This window comes from Osmia lignaria, chromosome 13 (assembly GCF_051020975.1).
Source record: "Osmia lignaria lignaria isolate PbOS001 chromosome 13, iyOsmLign1, whole genome shotgun sequence".
Taxonomy (NCBI): domain Eukaryota; kingdom Metazoa; phylum Arthropoda; class Insecta; order Hymenoptera; family Megachilidae; genus Osmia; species Osmia lignaria.
This window is the reverse complement of record NC_135044.1, coordinates 2,196,192-2,211,034: the sequence shown is the minus strand read 5'-3', so window position 1 is coordinate 2,211,034 and position 14,843 is coordinate 2,196,192. Positions and strand designations below refer to the sequence as shown.

The window sequence follows — 14,843 nt, the reverse complement described above, 5'->3', positions numbered from 1 at the left end:
ATATTATTTTCCCAAACTCTACAGAGATTAATTAAATCAATTATTCCAAATCGAAGCAGAATAATCACTACAATGCCTAATGTTTCTTTTCTTCGACGAAATAAATTTCATCGCCAGTTCATATCACGAAACATGCGATGTGATAAACGAGACAGCGGTCTTCTATGGAAGGAAAATCACTCCAATTCTCTGCTCCGACTACCTCCATATAAAAGCAATGGTTCTAACATAAAATTTCTTTTGTAGTTCGATGTGGACGAGGACCTTGGCTCAGGGGATATCAATAACGAGTTGATAGACGGTTCAGGAGACGTTGACATAAATATGACTGACGTGAGTTGCGTGATCAAAATGCATTTCACTGAAAATCTTACTAATAATGTTGCGTGCTGTTGCTACTAATTAATCGTTTCGTAACCTGATACAGAGCTAACCCGATCGAATTAATAGCATTCATTATAAATAATATACAAGGGAATAATTTGCTGTTACTGACCAAAATCGAATTTTATGCTTGGGTAAAAAAGTTGCAATGCTGGAGGGAAATAGGCGATAAAGCGTAACGTTTCGGGTGGGTGCTTGTTACATCGTAATCGTCGCTAACTTTGTAACTATTAACAGTAACGACTGCTGGTTCGTCGTTGAATTTCCTTTTCTTTTTGTTCACAAAACGTTTTAATGCTGTTCCATCCTGTAACTTTCGATAACTTGATCGTGACAAAGACTAATTAAATTTGTTGCTTTTGGTTTGGAATTCCAGTTAAAATTTCTACAATAGCATTTTTACAAGAAACGCGTTGTTACTATCATATTTATTTCTTTAAATTTTGTAATAATTTGAGAAGTTGCAATGGTAAGTTACGAAAGTGCTAACCGTGAAAATTTTTAATAAAAACAAGAATGCATGTTTGGTTATTTTACTACTTTCTTTCAACTTTCAACATTTAACACCTTTAAGAGGTGAAATCGTTCAGGAATCAATAAGAATTAAAGCACTCTACAGTAGATTCGAATGTACTTCAATCACATCATATGATGTCGAAAGCTATTTCAATATATATAAAATACTTTCAACAAATAAATAACATCATTTAACCAATATATTTATTATAACGCATCAATAATAAAAATTTTATTCCCGTGATGATCTCTGTTTGATTGGTTATTGAATAAAATGCAATTTTAACACTTTTGCAATTTGCAATACTTTTTTTTACAGTGTTGTTAATACCGAAACGTTAACGAATTTAAAATTGCTCAATATGTACGTTTCATTGAAATTAATAAATATTGTCAGGCACTTGTCGAGAGCCAATTAAAACTGAATAACCACTGTTATTTACAAACAAAATATTGATGTACTGTATCGAGCATGGTAGACTTCCCTGCGTATTCGCATTCCAGGATTGCTGATCCATGCCGGAGGTTTCTAGAGAGAGAGCGCTATGTGTTATACATATAGATTTGTGACTCCCCATTTTGTTTTTAAATCACTTTTAATATTAATATCGTCAAAATGAAGATTTTAACTGTGCTCGATGCTGTACGTATTTGTAATATTTTGTCAGGAGATGAATTAAAGTTTTCTCTAAGAATAAATAATATCACATGTTCCCATTATTTCAAGACTGTAAGAATTTGTTAGTATTATAGCATACAACCTGAAATGCGTATCTCCATACCTGACAAGTGTTCAATGGGATTCGCAATGGGATTCGCAATGGGATTATTAGATCTGGAAATTGTAACGGTGGATTTAGTCGACAGGTGGCATTATAGGTAATCAATTGTTAACACATTGACTTCCACTATAGGACGGTATACTATCATTGTAATTATTCAGAATATAATTGTTCCAGTTTACAATTAAAACTATCTATATGTTACTTTACGTAATTAATATAATGCTAATGCTACTTAAAATTATTATTTATTTAATTATATTAAATTTGTGGTGAGGACTGCTGTTGACTCTTATAATACTCAATTTGTTAATTACAAAATAATTTCATTATCTCTAAAATGTAAAAGTAATATCAGTGTTTAAAAAAAAATGTTCTCAAAAAGCTGTTCAAAATTAGCAAATGAAGGTAGAAATCGCTTTATAAGGATAATCTGATGAATACTACGAGAATAATCTTAGAAATTCTGATGGGATCTTGCATTAGTGAGTGCGCCCAAAATGCCTCGTTTCTCAGAAAGCTTCAAGCCTTTTCATCGTCATTATAGAGTTCCTCTTAATCCAAAGGAAGTTCAAGGCACATCGTGCTGCGACACCCGTTTCCCAAACTTGGTCGCTCTATTAAATCTTTTGACGATTAAATTTAATAAAGAGCTAAAAGGTTCATCCTGTGCTTCCTTCAAATTGGAACGAAACTGTTTTCGTACAGTAATAAATTGTTATACTTCAGTTCCCTTAATATTTGATGTTGTTTTCCTAGATAATAAATAATTAATATTTCATAAATATTGATAATGAAAGGCTTGTGCAGTTTCAATATTTACATTTTTAGATTATTAGATTATCGAATTATTTATTAAAAGGAATAATTGTTTGCTGCATTTGAATTCGAGTAATTTTAAAGCAAAATAGCTGAAGAATAGCTGGAAATAAAAGTAAAATTGTCACAAAACGTGATTGTAGTTGTGACTTTATCCGAATGAAATTAACAAGAAGCAAATCAATACGAAATCAGGTTCGTTCTAGTGCTATTGCCTGAGAGGTGTTTCCTTTACGTCATGGTCCTCGATCTACATTACTCCACTGGCAAATGAATAGAGTGCAAGAAATTGGATGATTTACTGTGAAATTTACAGAGGAATTGGGTCTCATGGAATTGGAGACTGTTAGAAAGACGTAAGAAAACTGTAAAGTGCCGAGAGATTGGAAGAAGGGATACAAAAAAAGAAGAAGTAAAGTAGAGAAGAAGACAAATATAGGGGACGATGAAATAAGAAGAAACGAAAGATTGAAGAGTAACTTTAACTTTTGCCACCTAACCATCTCGTTGCCAATTAGACGAAGCGATCCAAGTTCCATAGGAATTAAGCTTGCCAAGTGGAATTAACTTTGATTTGTCCTGCTGGTCACATAGGAGAATGCTCGAAAGATTTCGATCTTCGAATGCTGGTACCAGTTGAAAAAGCTCGTGCTAAAAAGATCCTTTGACCCGATAGGAGGATAGTCTTTCAAAGTGAATTACTTTGATTTCACAGATGATCAAAAGGAGTCGCTTTTTAATTACTTATAAAAAGGAGTAAAATATTCTTTTTAAGAGCTTAATGCACACATTATCCTATTACTTTATCGTCGTATTACACTTTAAGCGAAAAATTCTGTCGATTTACATTAATAATTAATTTTCCTATGTATGAAAAATTTCCATACTAAATTTTCACTTCAGTTACAATTTACTCTGCATTCATCATTCCGCTCAGAAAAGATTTTTTCCCCGCAATTATTCAATTTTATTAAATTTACGATTGGCCACCGGTGGCTCCTGCAGCATCCAATGTGTTAATTAAGAATTTAGCGGGCTTTCTGACACGGTTACTCGATAGTGCTGGCAGCAACCGAATCGTTTAAGAAATTCGTTCGTGCTTAGTATCCTCTCTAACTGTGAAGGTAGAGGATGAGGGATCGGAGGGAATTTATTTCATCCGTAAAATCCTACTTCCAAGAAACGCTGTTGAAACGGTATGGCAGGAGGGATACAAAGATGCAACCGTGCATAATAGAGCTGATCAGGATGTTCGTATACCGGGTGAACGAATTCAATAGAACAGTCTGCGGTTGTTCTCGTCCTACCCTGTACTACGTGTTATTGCGATCGAGCATTGGTTTTACGTGGGCTGCAATTTCAATGCAGTTGCACCGTGCATATGTATGTCTTTGTTCGTTGATGAAACAGTACCTCTTACGCCTACACTCCTATTTCACTGTTCTAATTCTGCTATTAATGACCACTGATTCGATCTTTTCCGCGTGTTTTCTCTCCTCTCTTTTAATTAGTATGCAGAGTGGGTTGGAAGGAGATTATCGATTATTTTATAGCAGATATTTTTGTTTTGCTGCTACTGTTGCAATTATAAAATGTAAGATAGGGTACATGCACTCGTAGAAATGAATTTTCTTTGCAAATATATTATTTTTATTTTCATTCGATGTAAATGTTTCTAAGTCGGATTTATATTTAGGGTAATTCTATGTACAGTATCGTGCAAAGTAAACTTTCCTAAGGAAAATGTCGTTACCTATGAAGGAGGGAGAGTAAAGTCTAAGGGGAAGCATTCGCGATTTTCCCTTGGCAAACCTACCATGCTCGATGCAGTACAAATTTTAACATCGATTTAATCAGTCGAGAAGGTTATTAGAAGTTTTATTACACTTTTCCTGGTACTTATTGAAAGCTTTTTCATGCTTTAACTTATCTCATAAATCATCGATCAAAGTGAAAAGAAATTCAATTTCTTTTCCATTGTTATCCTGTTGAAATAGTATTATATTTTAAGTTCTATTGTAGAGATTACCGTGCATAATATCAATTAATTAATTATATTTGTAATTTTGACAAATATAAGACAGGTAAGGGACCTTATTAATAATTGCATTATATACTGAAAATAATATCGTATTATACATAATGCAATTGTAATATTATAAATTAAATATATTATGGTTCAGTTACAGTATTATTATACATTTAATTGGGAGTCTACATATGTACTTAGATTCTTATTTATTTTATAACTCGTTTGCACGTATTTATTTAAAATATAAATATTCTTCACATTGAAATATTTAGCTAACAAGTTAGCATAATACAACATGCACGCCCTCGCCTATGTAAATGTTTACATGCGTGCTTCTACTTGTATATATTGCCAACGTGAAATGTAAATTTAACTTCCTGTGTACGCAAAAAGACGCGATTACTAATTAAACCAAAATACGATTGAAATGCCTATTTCAAGTAAGAAAATAATCTGTTTGAATTATTTTAAAATAAATTTATTCATTTACACAAACTGTTAAATATACATATAACAAATTGTTAAAAATTCGAAAATCAATATTGTACAAAATAATATTTTAAATGTATTAAAATGTGCTCGTTTGAACGCAAACAGAAAGATGATCCTGTGTCCTGATGAAAACCCGTACAACAAATAGTGAACACCGAAAAATAAATAACAGAATGTTTTTTATTGCCATTATATTTGTAACACAAACAATTTTGACGAACAATATAAATTTCATAAAAAACTGTTGGCCGAATTTAATACCACTCTAAAGTATCACTTAAAAAAATTTAGAAATCGTAAACGTAAGGATATCCTTGCATTATATTTCCCATGGGGGATCAAAATCCACGAGAGACCAAGCACATTGATGTAACCATTCTACCATACCTGAATACTATGTATTTTTCAGTTTATGCAATTCCATGTATACATGTGGCAAGCAATTTCGAGAGGAATAAATATACAAAAATTATTCTGACAGTTTACGGGAACGAAGTACGAAAGTAAAGGAAATTGAATTGAATTCTTTTGAGAGATAGAAAGTCAGATACAATTTCGTGACAGAAAACCATCACAAAAATGCACTTATGGCATATCGATTTAAAGCTCAAAGCTTAATAAATGTAATAATCGACAGCATTTTATAGCGTTCTAGGAATTGAAAATTAAGCTAATCGAAATTAAGCTAACTGGGTCATGTGGCTAAGTCAATATTGCAATAATGTAATATGTCAGGCAGAATATCAAGGATAAATAATTGCCGAAGAACAGTTTGGCTTCATAAATCTGCGTCATTACTAATAATTATTGGAAAGCATTTAGGGCAAATATGTGCTAACCATTCCGCCTGATTTAACCGAAAGTTCATTAATCACCAACGTTCTGGGCGATATTGTTCATTCTTCGATTGGAAGAAAAAAAAATTCCACCTAAAAAGTCACTTCTTCAATATCAAACGCTCTAATTATTCCGAAATTAAGATGCATAAAATTTTTCAAATTAGTAATAAAAATTCTGCAAATTAATTAAATTTAAACATCGATACGTTGGTAACAAAGTGATTAACATCTAATATAAAAAATTAGATAGCAAAGAAGAGGAATCAAATAAATTGTTATTTAATTAAATTAATATCTAATGAAAAAACTAGGAAATACAAATGGTGCTCAATATTAATCCCACATTTCATAGGTAATCATAAAGAACGGAACGATTTCTTCGCATTTTATTTGTGCACAAATAAATCTCATCGTATTGGCGTGAAGCGCAATCAATCACATCCATAAGCGATGAAACTTCCCACGTCGTTTCGTTTTCCTTTTTACCTTTCACTCATTTCTTCGTCTTCTTTTTTTTTCCTCTGTTAGCATATAACGATATATAAATCACGTTTAGTGTTCTTATTCAACGTCCCATTTTACCGTCCGTTTTCAGATCGGACGAGACGATGACGAAGACAGAAGTGAGGAAAGCAATCCGCCGCCATTCATCACACCCCCTCCTCCGAATCCGGACTGTGAGTAATCGCAAGGAATTCGTGAGTTTATTTAATCGTGACTTCTTTTATAAAAGAAGCGTTCTGGTTTTGTTGGCGAGCAGGCCAAAAAGCGTCGGATCGAAAATCGTTTCTTTAATAACTGAAAACGCCATTACCAGTATCCTTTGTAAGAAACATTTCGATTGAATTCTCAAAGGATTCTAAGCTCGCTCGTATCCCAGAATTCTATCGGTAAAAGGATCACGGACCTTTGCAACATTTATCGGAACAAGCTCACTTAACTTAACGGTTTTGGTGACTTTTTAATTGACCAATAATTACTTTTATTGATTTCAGAGATTATAGGGGGTGAGCCTCTTAACTTACCAATATTAAATTATTTTGTTATTCTGGAAGCGATTGAAGTTATTTTATATTGAATAATTATAATTAACTTTTTTTTTATTGAAATGTTCCTATTTTCCTTTGATAATAATTAGTGTTAATTAATTTTTGTCAGTTGATATGACACTATCCATTATATTATTAATGTAAGGTACTTGGACTCAAACAAAGGGTACTTGGTCCATCCATTGTTAAATATACTGGAATGTATAATTTTGAATCAAATATTTCTTTTAACTTTCTTAGATAAAGGACCTAAAGGTGATAAAGGTGATAAGGGAGACAAAGGGGAAAGTGTTAGAGGACCACCAGGACCCCCTGGTCCACCTGGTCAAGACGAGGTAAATATTCATAATTGTTTGATTAACAGTGGTAATTATAATTACACCAAAAAATCTAAAGGGTCTGAATATCAGAAAAAAAGTAGAACCAGTGCCCCAACCTTAAACAAGTACAAATATAAATTAATGAATCATCTGAAATAATATTGTTAATTAACTCACGTTTCATTAATACATTTCTTACGAGTGTGTCATTGCACATAAGATACATATATATCTTTAAACTAATGTATAAATTATACGTGTCGAATTATACACCACGACATACATATATGGGTGTTATATCGAGCATATGTATCGCAATGCCGAAGATGTTCCATTAGCAATCCTTACACAAACCACTGAACTTGCAATAGTTCAGTAGTCTATACACGTATAAAGGCAGACCGAATGCGCTGTGCATATTGTAGAACTACACATTTGAATCAGGTTTCACGTATAACCATGCACCATTGCATTGTTTGATACAAAAGAATATCAAATGACACAAATACTATTGTTTCGGAACATTTCAGTGAATATCAAAAGGAAATTATAGAAACAAAAGGAATTATGGGGTAAATCAGAAGGAAATTATTAGAAATAATATTATTATGGAATCAATTCTCTTTATAATTGATTAGTAATTATTTAGAACAAATAAATATAATTTTACAAATTTCTTCTTAATGAAATAGCATAGTAATATGTTTTTTTATCAAGGCAGCTGTTTTTAATTTAAAGCCATACTATGGCACTAACAAAAAGTAGGTTTGCGTTATGATTGACCTACTCTACTTGCACCTAAAGTTTTCTAATTTTCTGAATCTCCTTAACTTTTCTTATAAATTAACAAAGATTCATTTGAATTTTTTAAACTTAAAATTATTCTTTTCCCTTATTTTACATAGATCAAAGTATAACATACAAATCAAACTTAGAATATTTTTAAACAGTGAATTAGAAATTAGAAATGCATTAGGAACGGTGAATTAGTAATGAAACAAGAGTAGCTCTTCAATAGTGATGTAGACATTTATTCGAGAGACAAGTTGCTGAAGAAGTATGTATTAATTAGTAACGAAGCTTCACCTATAGAAGTCTCTCATTATACCAGATGCAGACACGTTCACGCACATATTTCAGCAATAATAATTCAGTGGTGCTTGTGCATATGAAGCGAGCGTGAATGCATTCCAATCCAGGATCATTTATTTATCTTGCCGCTCGAGCTAGCCAATTTAGTTAGGACGCTGAAGTACTGGTAAGCACTTTATGTATCATTGATTACGGAGAAACGGCTTTCACGATATATTCCCTATCTTCCAAAATTATTGGCACGCAGGGTATGAACACAATTGGTATTTGTTTAACGCCCTCAATGCATTCTAGTCCGAATCGAAAGCATCGCAGTGCTTGAATTTGATGGGTACTCTTGATCAAATACATGAAGAAAAAAGGAAAATTGAAACTACCCCATTCGTTGGATCCAAGTTGCACGAAACTGACAAACATGGATTACAAACACGATAAAAATTGAATGAATAGCTCGCTGAATAGCAAACAAAACATAAATCTTTAGGGAATTGACAAGTTCAGAGAAGTACTTGATTGAAGAAGAAAAATGTAGAACTGTTTTTTTCAATTCATTTATCATCGACACCTTCTACGTCAATTTTGATGTATTAAATATATTTGTTTCTTTGTTAATTAACAACAGTAGCGAAAATATTTATTATATCATTCGTAAAGTTAAATGTATAATTTTTAAAACAAACGAAAATGATAAACAAAACTTATAGTTTGAAGGTTGATTGGGCACAAATAAAACATGTCGTTATTCTTATTTTGAAGTCAGTGAACGAGAGTTAACAATACACCTTCGTTAATATATTGAAATCAATAATGCATATATTTACAATAATAAATTAATCCAAATGCTCCAGGGTCCACCTGGTAAGAAAGGAGAACCCGGCACCTGCACTTGCAACGCAAAAGCATTGATGGCATCCTTTACAATGCCAAAAATGATTCAAGGACCTAAAGGAGAGCAAGGAGTACCAGGACAAGAAGGGAAACAGGGGCAAATGGGGCTGACGGTATTGAGCTTTGCAAAAAGATTAAATGTTTCGCAACGCAATAAAAGAATTTCATTAATGTGACGAAAATGATTAAATACTTTTGTCAAATAAAGAAAATTTGTCCATAAACCAAACATCCCTACAAAACTTGTAATTAATTGTTTAAGCGTAGTCACTTTCCAAGTTGACTAATACTTCGTCATGAATGCTTCGAGTGTTTTGGTGACTGGTCTAAGTAATTAATTCCGTTGAATTCTGCAGGGTGCAGCAGGACCACCTGGAGAGAGAGGACTCCAAGGACCACAGGGTGCTAAAGGTGACAAAGGAGACATGGGAATACCGGGACCGGAAGGTCCTCAAGGACAAAAGGGCGAACCGGGTCGTGACGGAATACCAGGAGAAAAGGGTGCTCAAGGACCACCAGGACCTCCGGGAAAGGGTGAATTTTCCAGCTATGATGTAAGTGATCATACCCCTTTTTAATTAATTCTCTCTACGACAGAAAGAATTTAAAGTTGTTAAGTTGTTGATAAGTAATTTAATATCATTTGATGGCATAATTACCAATAAATCAAAATGCAAAACTCTCAATTTTCAATTGAACTATACTTCTGAACAAAACGATCTCGCTCGTCGAATAGAATTCTAGAGAGACTAACACAGAGAAACGTCTCATTCAGAGTTCGTCTATTTTCCTGCATAACCCTTCAATGATAATTCCAAAACGTTCCATTTGCAGGGGTGCTAAACGAATTTACGACCTCGTTTAACCATCTTGAACCGTAAACGCGTATGTTTTCGCATCCACTAAACTATCCTGGTCGTGTACCATTGAAACAAGTTTCTCTTAAACAAACGAGAATATTAACCAGCAGGAAGAGTGGAAGGTGGAGTTGGAGGGCTAAGCTCCGAAACGTACATAACATTAATTCCGATCATTCTCTGAAACTCATTGAAAATTTCCTCGTTTCCTTTGTTCGCCGGCACGTTGTAATGTATCCTTGCGGTGCAAACGAGCCGTTTCCTAGTCGATCCATGGATTCCCCACAGTTCCATAAAATTGACGAAATCCCAAAATGCTTGCCCGCCAACCAGACGATTCCAACGTGTACATTCCCTTTTTATAGTCGCACACGGTACCGAGTATTTCTCGTTTGTCTCTCGGCGGGGCATGCAAGCAAGAGCAACAAGAAATTCGTTGAATGGAAATGGAACACGATATCACCCCGCAGGGAATAAGTAACCGTGCACGTAATAAAGGTGGAGTTGTACGTCCAACTCTTGCCTTCTGTCCCATTCTTTCGCCGCCCCTTTTTGTCCATCTAGTCTTTTCTCGCGACCTACGTCTACTCTTCCGTTTTCCACTGTTAAAAGCAACAAGAAACCGGACGTATCTGTGTGCTAACGTTCCATCTACCCTTTAGATACATATCGGCGAACGTGCACTGGATGACCCATTTTAGCCGGGGGTCAACGTGAAAATTAAATAGGGTGCGAAACGTAGCTGATGCTCTGTTGAAAAATGAATCCGCCTTTCGGGGAGCGGAATATGATGAGACTGGAGGATGTTAAACGGAAACACGTGTTGCTTGTATAATTCTGTTAGCATCTAGCGTCTTCTGGGAAACGTTATTCGATTAACATTCTTTCTGGGCACAGGGATGCAAACATACCCCTGGCTACTCTTCTTAAAAATTAATAAATTTTTCTTTTACATTTTCTACGTTATTCGTACTTTTCAGTTATATACTAAATTTTATAATATTTCTAACTACAAATCATGCTATTCTTTTTCTATATTAATTTTAATATTAATATTATCAAAATTAAGATTTAAAGAATTTCTGCTTCTTTGTAACGCTATTTTTCCCCAGGGAAACCTACCGTTCCGATACACTGTACATGCATATCCACTTGCAAACTGTGAAACATTGTTCAATAGAAAGTTTGAGAGAAAGAAATTTATGAAGCAAATCTACATTTATTTGTAACTGTGCTTACAACTTTTACTTCTTAGTGACACAATAAATTTCAAATGTTCCTAAGGTAAATTCTAAGTAGTAAAGTTTAGATACCCTTGGAAAGGAATTTCTGAATCATCTTTCGTCTTCTCTGTGACCCTTTCACAACAGTGCCTGAAGATATTGCAGGACTTCTGAATCGTTGTTCAAGTATGCCTCTAGTACTAACAATTAGGTACAGAAACTTCTTATTTGAATTAGCTTTCCACTTTGTAATTTGTTTAATATACTTGATAAGAGATCAATGGTGAAAAGTAAGAGACTAAGGTCAGTGAAAATAAAGCGTGACTGAAAAAGAAATTTCATTTTGTGGAAGCTTTACAAACATGAACGGAGGGGGGCGGATGAATAGAGATTAAATTTCGTCTAACGACGAGGACTCAATGAAATTATTATCACGATAGCCGCAACCGTAGTTGCCGTCGGAAGTGAAACGATTTTCCGTACTTTTCCGTGGTTTTAAAGTGCTCGGGAACGAACAAAGCTCTTTCCAGCTTCCGATGTTTCAACAATTAGCAGGCGAGGTCAGACCTCCCGTTTTGTTCTAACAGCGTAGCATTTGGAAGTGTGCCACCGGCTAGAATGGAACAAAGAAGAAACAAACTAAACGTAACGAAATGATTTTTTCACGAATCTCATGCGTTAGCACTTCCAAATGTACAAAGATAAACTATGATGTAATTAGGTGTGTGCAAAACTAATGGGCTTTTCCTTATCATAGAATTTTATTATTTAAAAAAGTTAGTACTACATTATTTAAGTAAGTAAATTACACGAAAATATCATGCATTATAAATTGTAACACAGATATAATGTAGTTTACAATAATAATAACATAAAATTATAGAGAATGATAAACCATTGTTACAGAACAAAAGTTTTCTCACTATCAGCTTCTCTGTTTTATTTCGTACGTGAATTCGAACAGTTCACATTTTGTAGATTTATTACAGTAATAATGTAACTGTCGTACAATTTAGTTAATAACCGCAAGGTAAAAATAAAAACTAGAAGCAAATTTATTACGGTCCCTGCGATGAATTATACTTACAAAAGTTGAGCTATTCATAATTTAAAGCACGCCATACTTGGCAGATAATTCTTGAATTTACCGCACCTAATTATGCGAATTTTAAAATAAAACCCTACAAATTTCGTTACCATCTGCACTGTATACGTATATTCTATTCTATTATTAAAATGTAAATCATATTCATATTTTTATAACAAAAATTCGATATTTGATTTGAAGTACATATTCTAATATAATATTTTAATAAGTTAACAAAATATTAGAATATTTTTATAGTATTCATTTTTATATTAGAACCATCTATTTTAACAATTATTAAAATAATGTTATAAATGCATTAGACGAATTTAGTGGATATTTCAAGAAAGTTATTGAAACACGGCTCCTTAATTTCAAGATTAATTTGCCTCTTTAAAACTTTCCTCAGTCATATAAAAATTAATTGGCCTCGCAAACAAGCCACTGTCCAAATTTAATCAGGCACTGCATCACAACGCGAGTGTTTACTTTCTCTAACACAAGACCCTCATTTTCATTATAATATTTCAAAAACACTGTTTCCTAGTATTAAAAATTTTCTTATCTTTATTTTTTAATTAAATTGCTCAATTTCTTCATTTGTATAATCAGTCATAATGACTAACTCTAAGTTTTTTTATTTTAAATTGCGAAATTTATTAAAATACCTGTGTCAAATTAATTCTGTGCTCTTCCTTTCTAATTATATTCTTGCACCAATTTTCAAATACACAAAAGCGTGGGAAGATATTTAAATTTAAATAGCAATTAAGAAGGCGTAATTGATTTGTACACCCACTATATTGACTTTAATTTATATTTCATCCATTATTTATTTATTTTTTGCTTTAATTTTAAATTAAAATTAAGGGGGCTTCAAATAAGGGTTTCAATGTGAATAGATGTAAATAATTACCATAAAATTCAAATTAATTAGAAGCTATAATACCACATGACGTACAAAAAGGTCACTGATGAACTTAAGGTAAAGCACCCCCAAACCCATGTATTCCCCTGAGTCAACCCCTCCAGAGGACTTTGCGACCTTGCAGGGACTTCAGGAATCCCCGACAGACGAAGTATTTCGCTTCAACCTCGAGTGTTATCTTACGTGACCTGGTACCGGTTCATGCTCTAACATACAGGAGTCCGATTTCCCCAGAGAATACAGAAACCAATTTCTAGGCTGTACCAACTAGCTACAGCCAGGTGAGCGACTCGTCAAGGTAAGTTGCTTAGAAGAACTAGTCGTTGGACGAAAATACAAAACTATGTATATGGTAAATTATTTTATCGAATATACAAATAATTGATAAACGCATTTATCCGGTGGTGAAATTAATTAAATATTAAAATATTTTATGCTCTTGATAAGTCCAATGCCAAAGGATTAAACACTCATCAAAATCATGAGAGGCGAGAATTAATATACTTAATTTTTTGCATTCATAAGATATTTTATTTTTTCAATTTCAAAAATTATTTTATTTTATTCAAATCTTTGACAGTTTACATATTTCCTACAAAACAAGGGTCAGAAATGACTCGGTATTATCTGGATGAAAGTTAAACTAATTTCATAAAACTTTCCACACTTTAATGTAGTATACTTGAATTTAAAATTTTCATAATAGTCCAATGAAATTATTGTTAACAACAGCTTTCAATATAGATAATCGTACTCCACTTTCTGCCCATTCATCATAGCCAACTCATCCTGTAGAACAATGCAATTTCACGTTATTCATACTAAATCTCATCATTTCGAACTACCTGTTACGGTGTTACTAGGAAGGTAATTTACAGCGTTAGGTCTAACATTACGTAACGAATATTACAGACGTAATTCTCACCTCTTCAGACATAGCATTAAGCATTGTTCTCAGTTTAACTAGTTGAAGTGTTTGAAAAAAAGTTTGAATCTACTGCTACCATTATTATTCATTAATTGTTGAATAAAATAAACAATTTTTAGAATTATCATCTTCTTTTTAAACAAATTTTTTTATAAATATTTTGAAAATTTTACAAATTTAATTTTTATGGAATGGAAGCTGAAATTAAACACCCTCTAGATTAGAATCATCCCTTAACCAGTAATTTTATATGAAAATTGATGTAGCATAAAATTCAAAGAATAATTATCTTTGAATTCTACATCTTTCAAACCCTTGTTCGCGATAAGAGGTGTTGAAAATCCAGCTTCTTTTAAGAGAAAAGAGAAGGAAGACGGGATGAAAAATGCCCAGGTTTAATGTCAAAGCTTTTCGCTGATAGCTGAAGAAAGTCCTCGAGTTTGAAACCGTTTCGCTAAAAAGGCTCGAGGATGTTCACATGACACGGAAGGAAACGAACGTTGGCGTTGATAAATAGGCATCGAAAAGCTTTCGTGTGACGATAGAAAAGAGAGAGGAGTATGTTCGATTCGATTGCGGTTAACTGAAGCTGAGACTGGTAAACGTT

General features: G+C 33.2%; 1 protein-coding gene across 5 annotated transcripts in view; it reads left to right on the top strand.

The window, feature by feature from the left end:
- Mp (collagen XV/XVIII-type protein multiplexin) overlaps nucleotides 1–14,843 on the top strand; it is a 181,324-nt gene that overhangs the window by 158,209 nt on the left and 8,272 nt on the right. For 4 of the 5 annotated variants that reach the window (XM_034319125.2, XM_034319124.2, XM_076691757.1 and 1 more), the window contains exons 6-10: nucleotides 247–333; nucleotides 6,460–6,541; nucleotides 7,154–7,248; nucleotides 9,174–9,326; nucleotides 9,570–9,767. In XM_034319125.2, the coding sequence (XP_034175016.1) occupies nucleotides 247–333; nucleotides 6,460–6,541; nucleotides 7,154–7,248; nucleotides 9,174–9,326; nucleotides 9,570–9,767 (615 nt within the window). The remainder of the gene's footprint in view (nucleotides 1–246; nucleotides 334–6,459; nucleotides 6,542–7,153; nucleotides 7,249–9,173; nucleotides 9,327–9,569; nucleotides 9,768–14,843) is intronic. The other variant, XM_076691758.1, reaches the window with a different exon arrangement.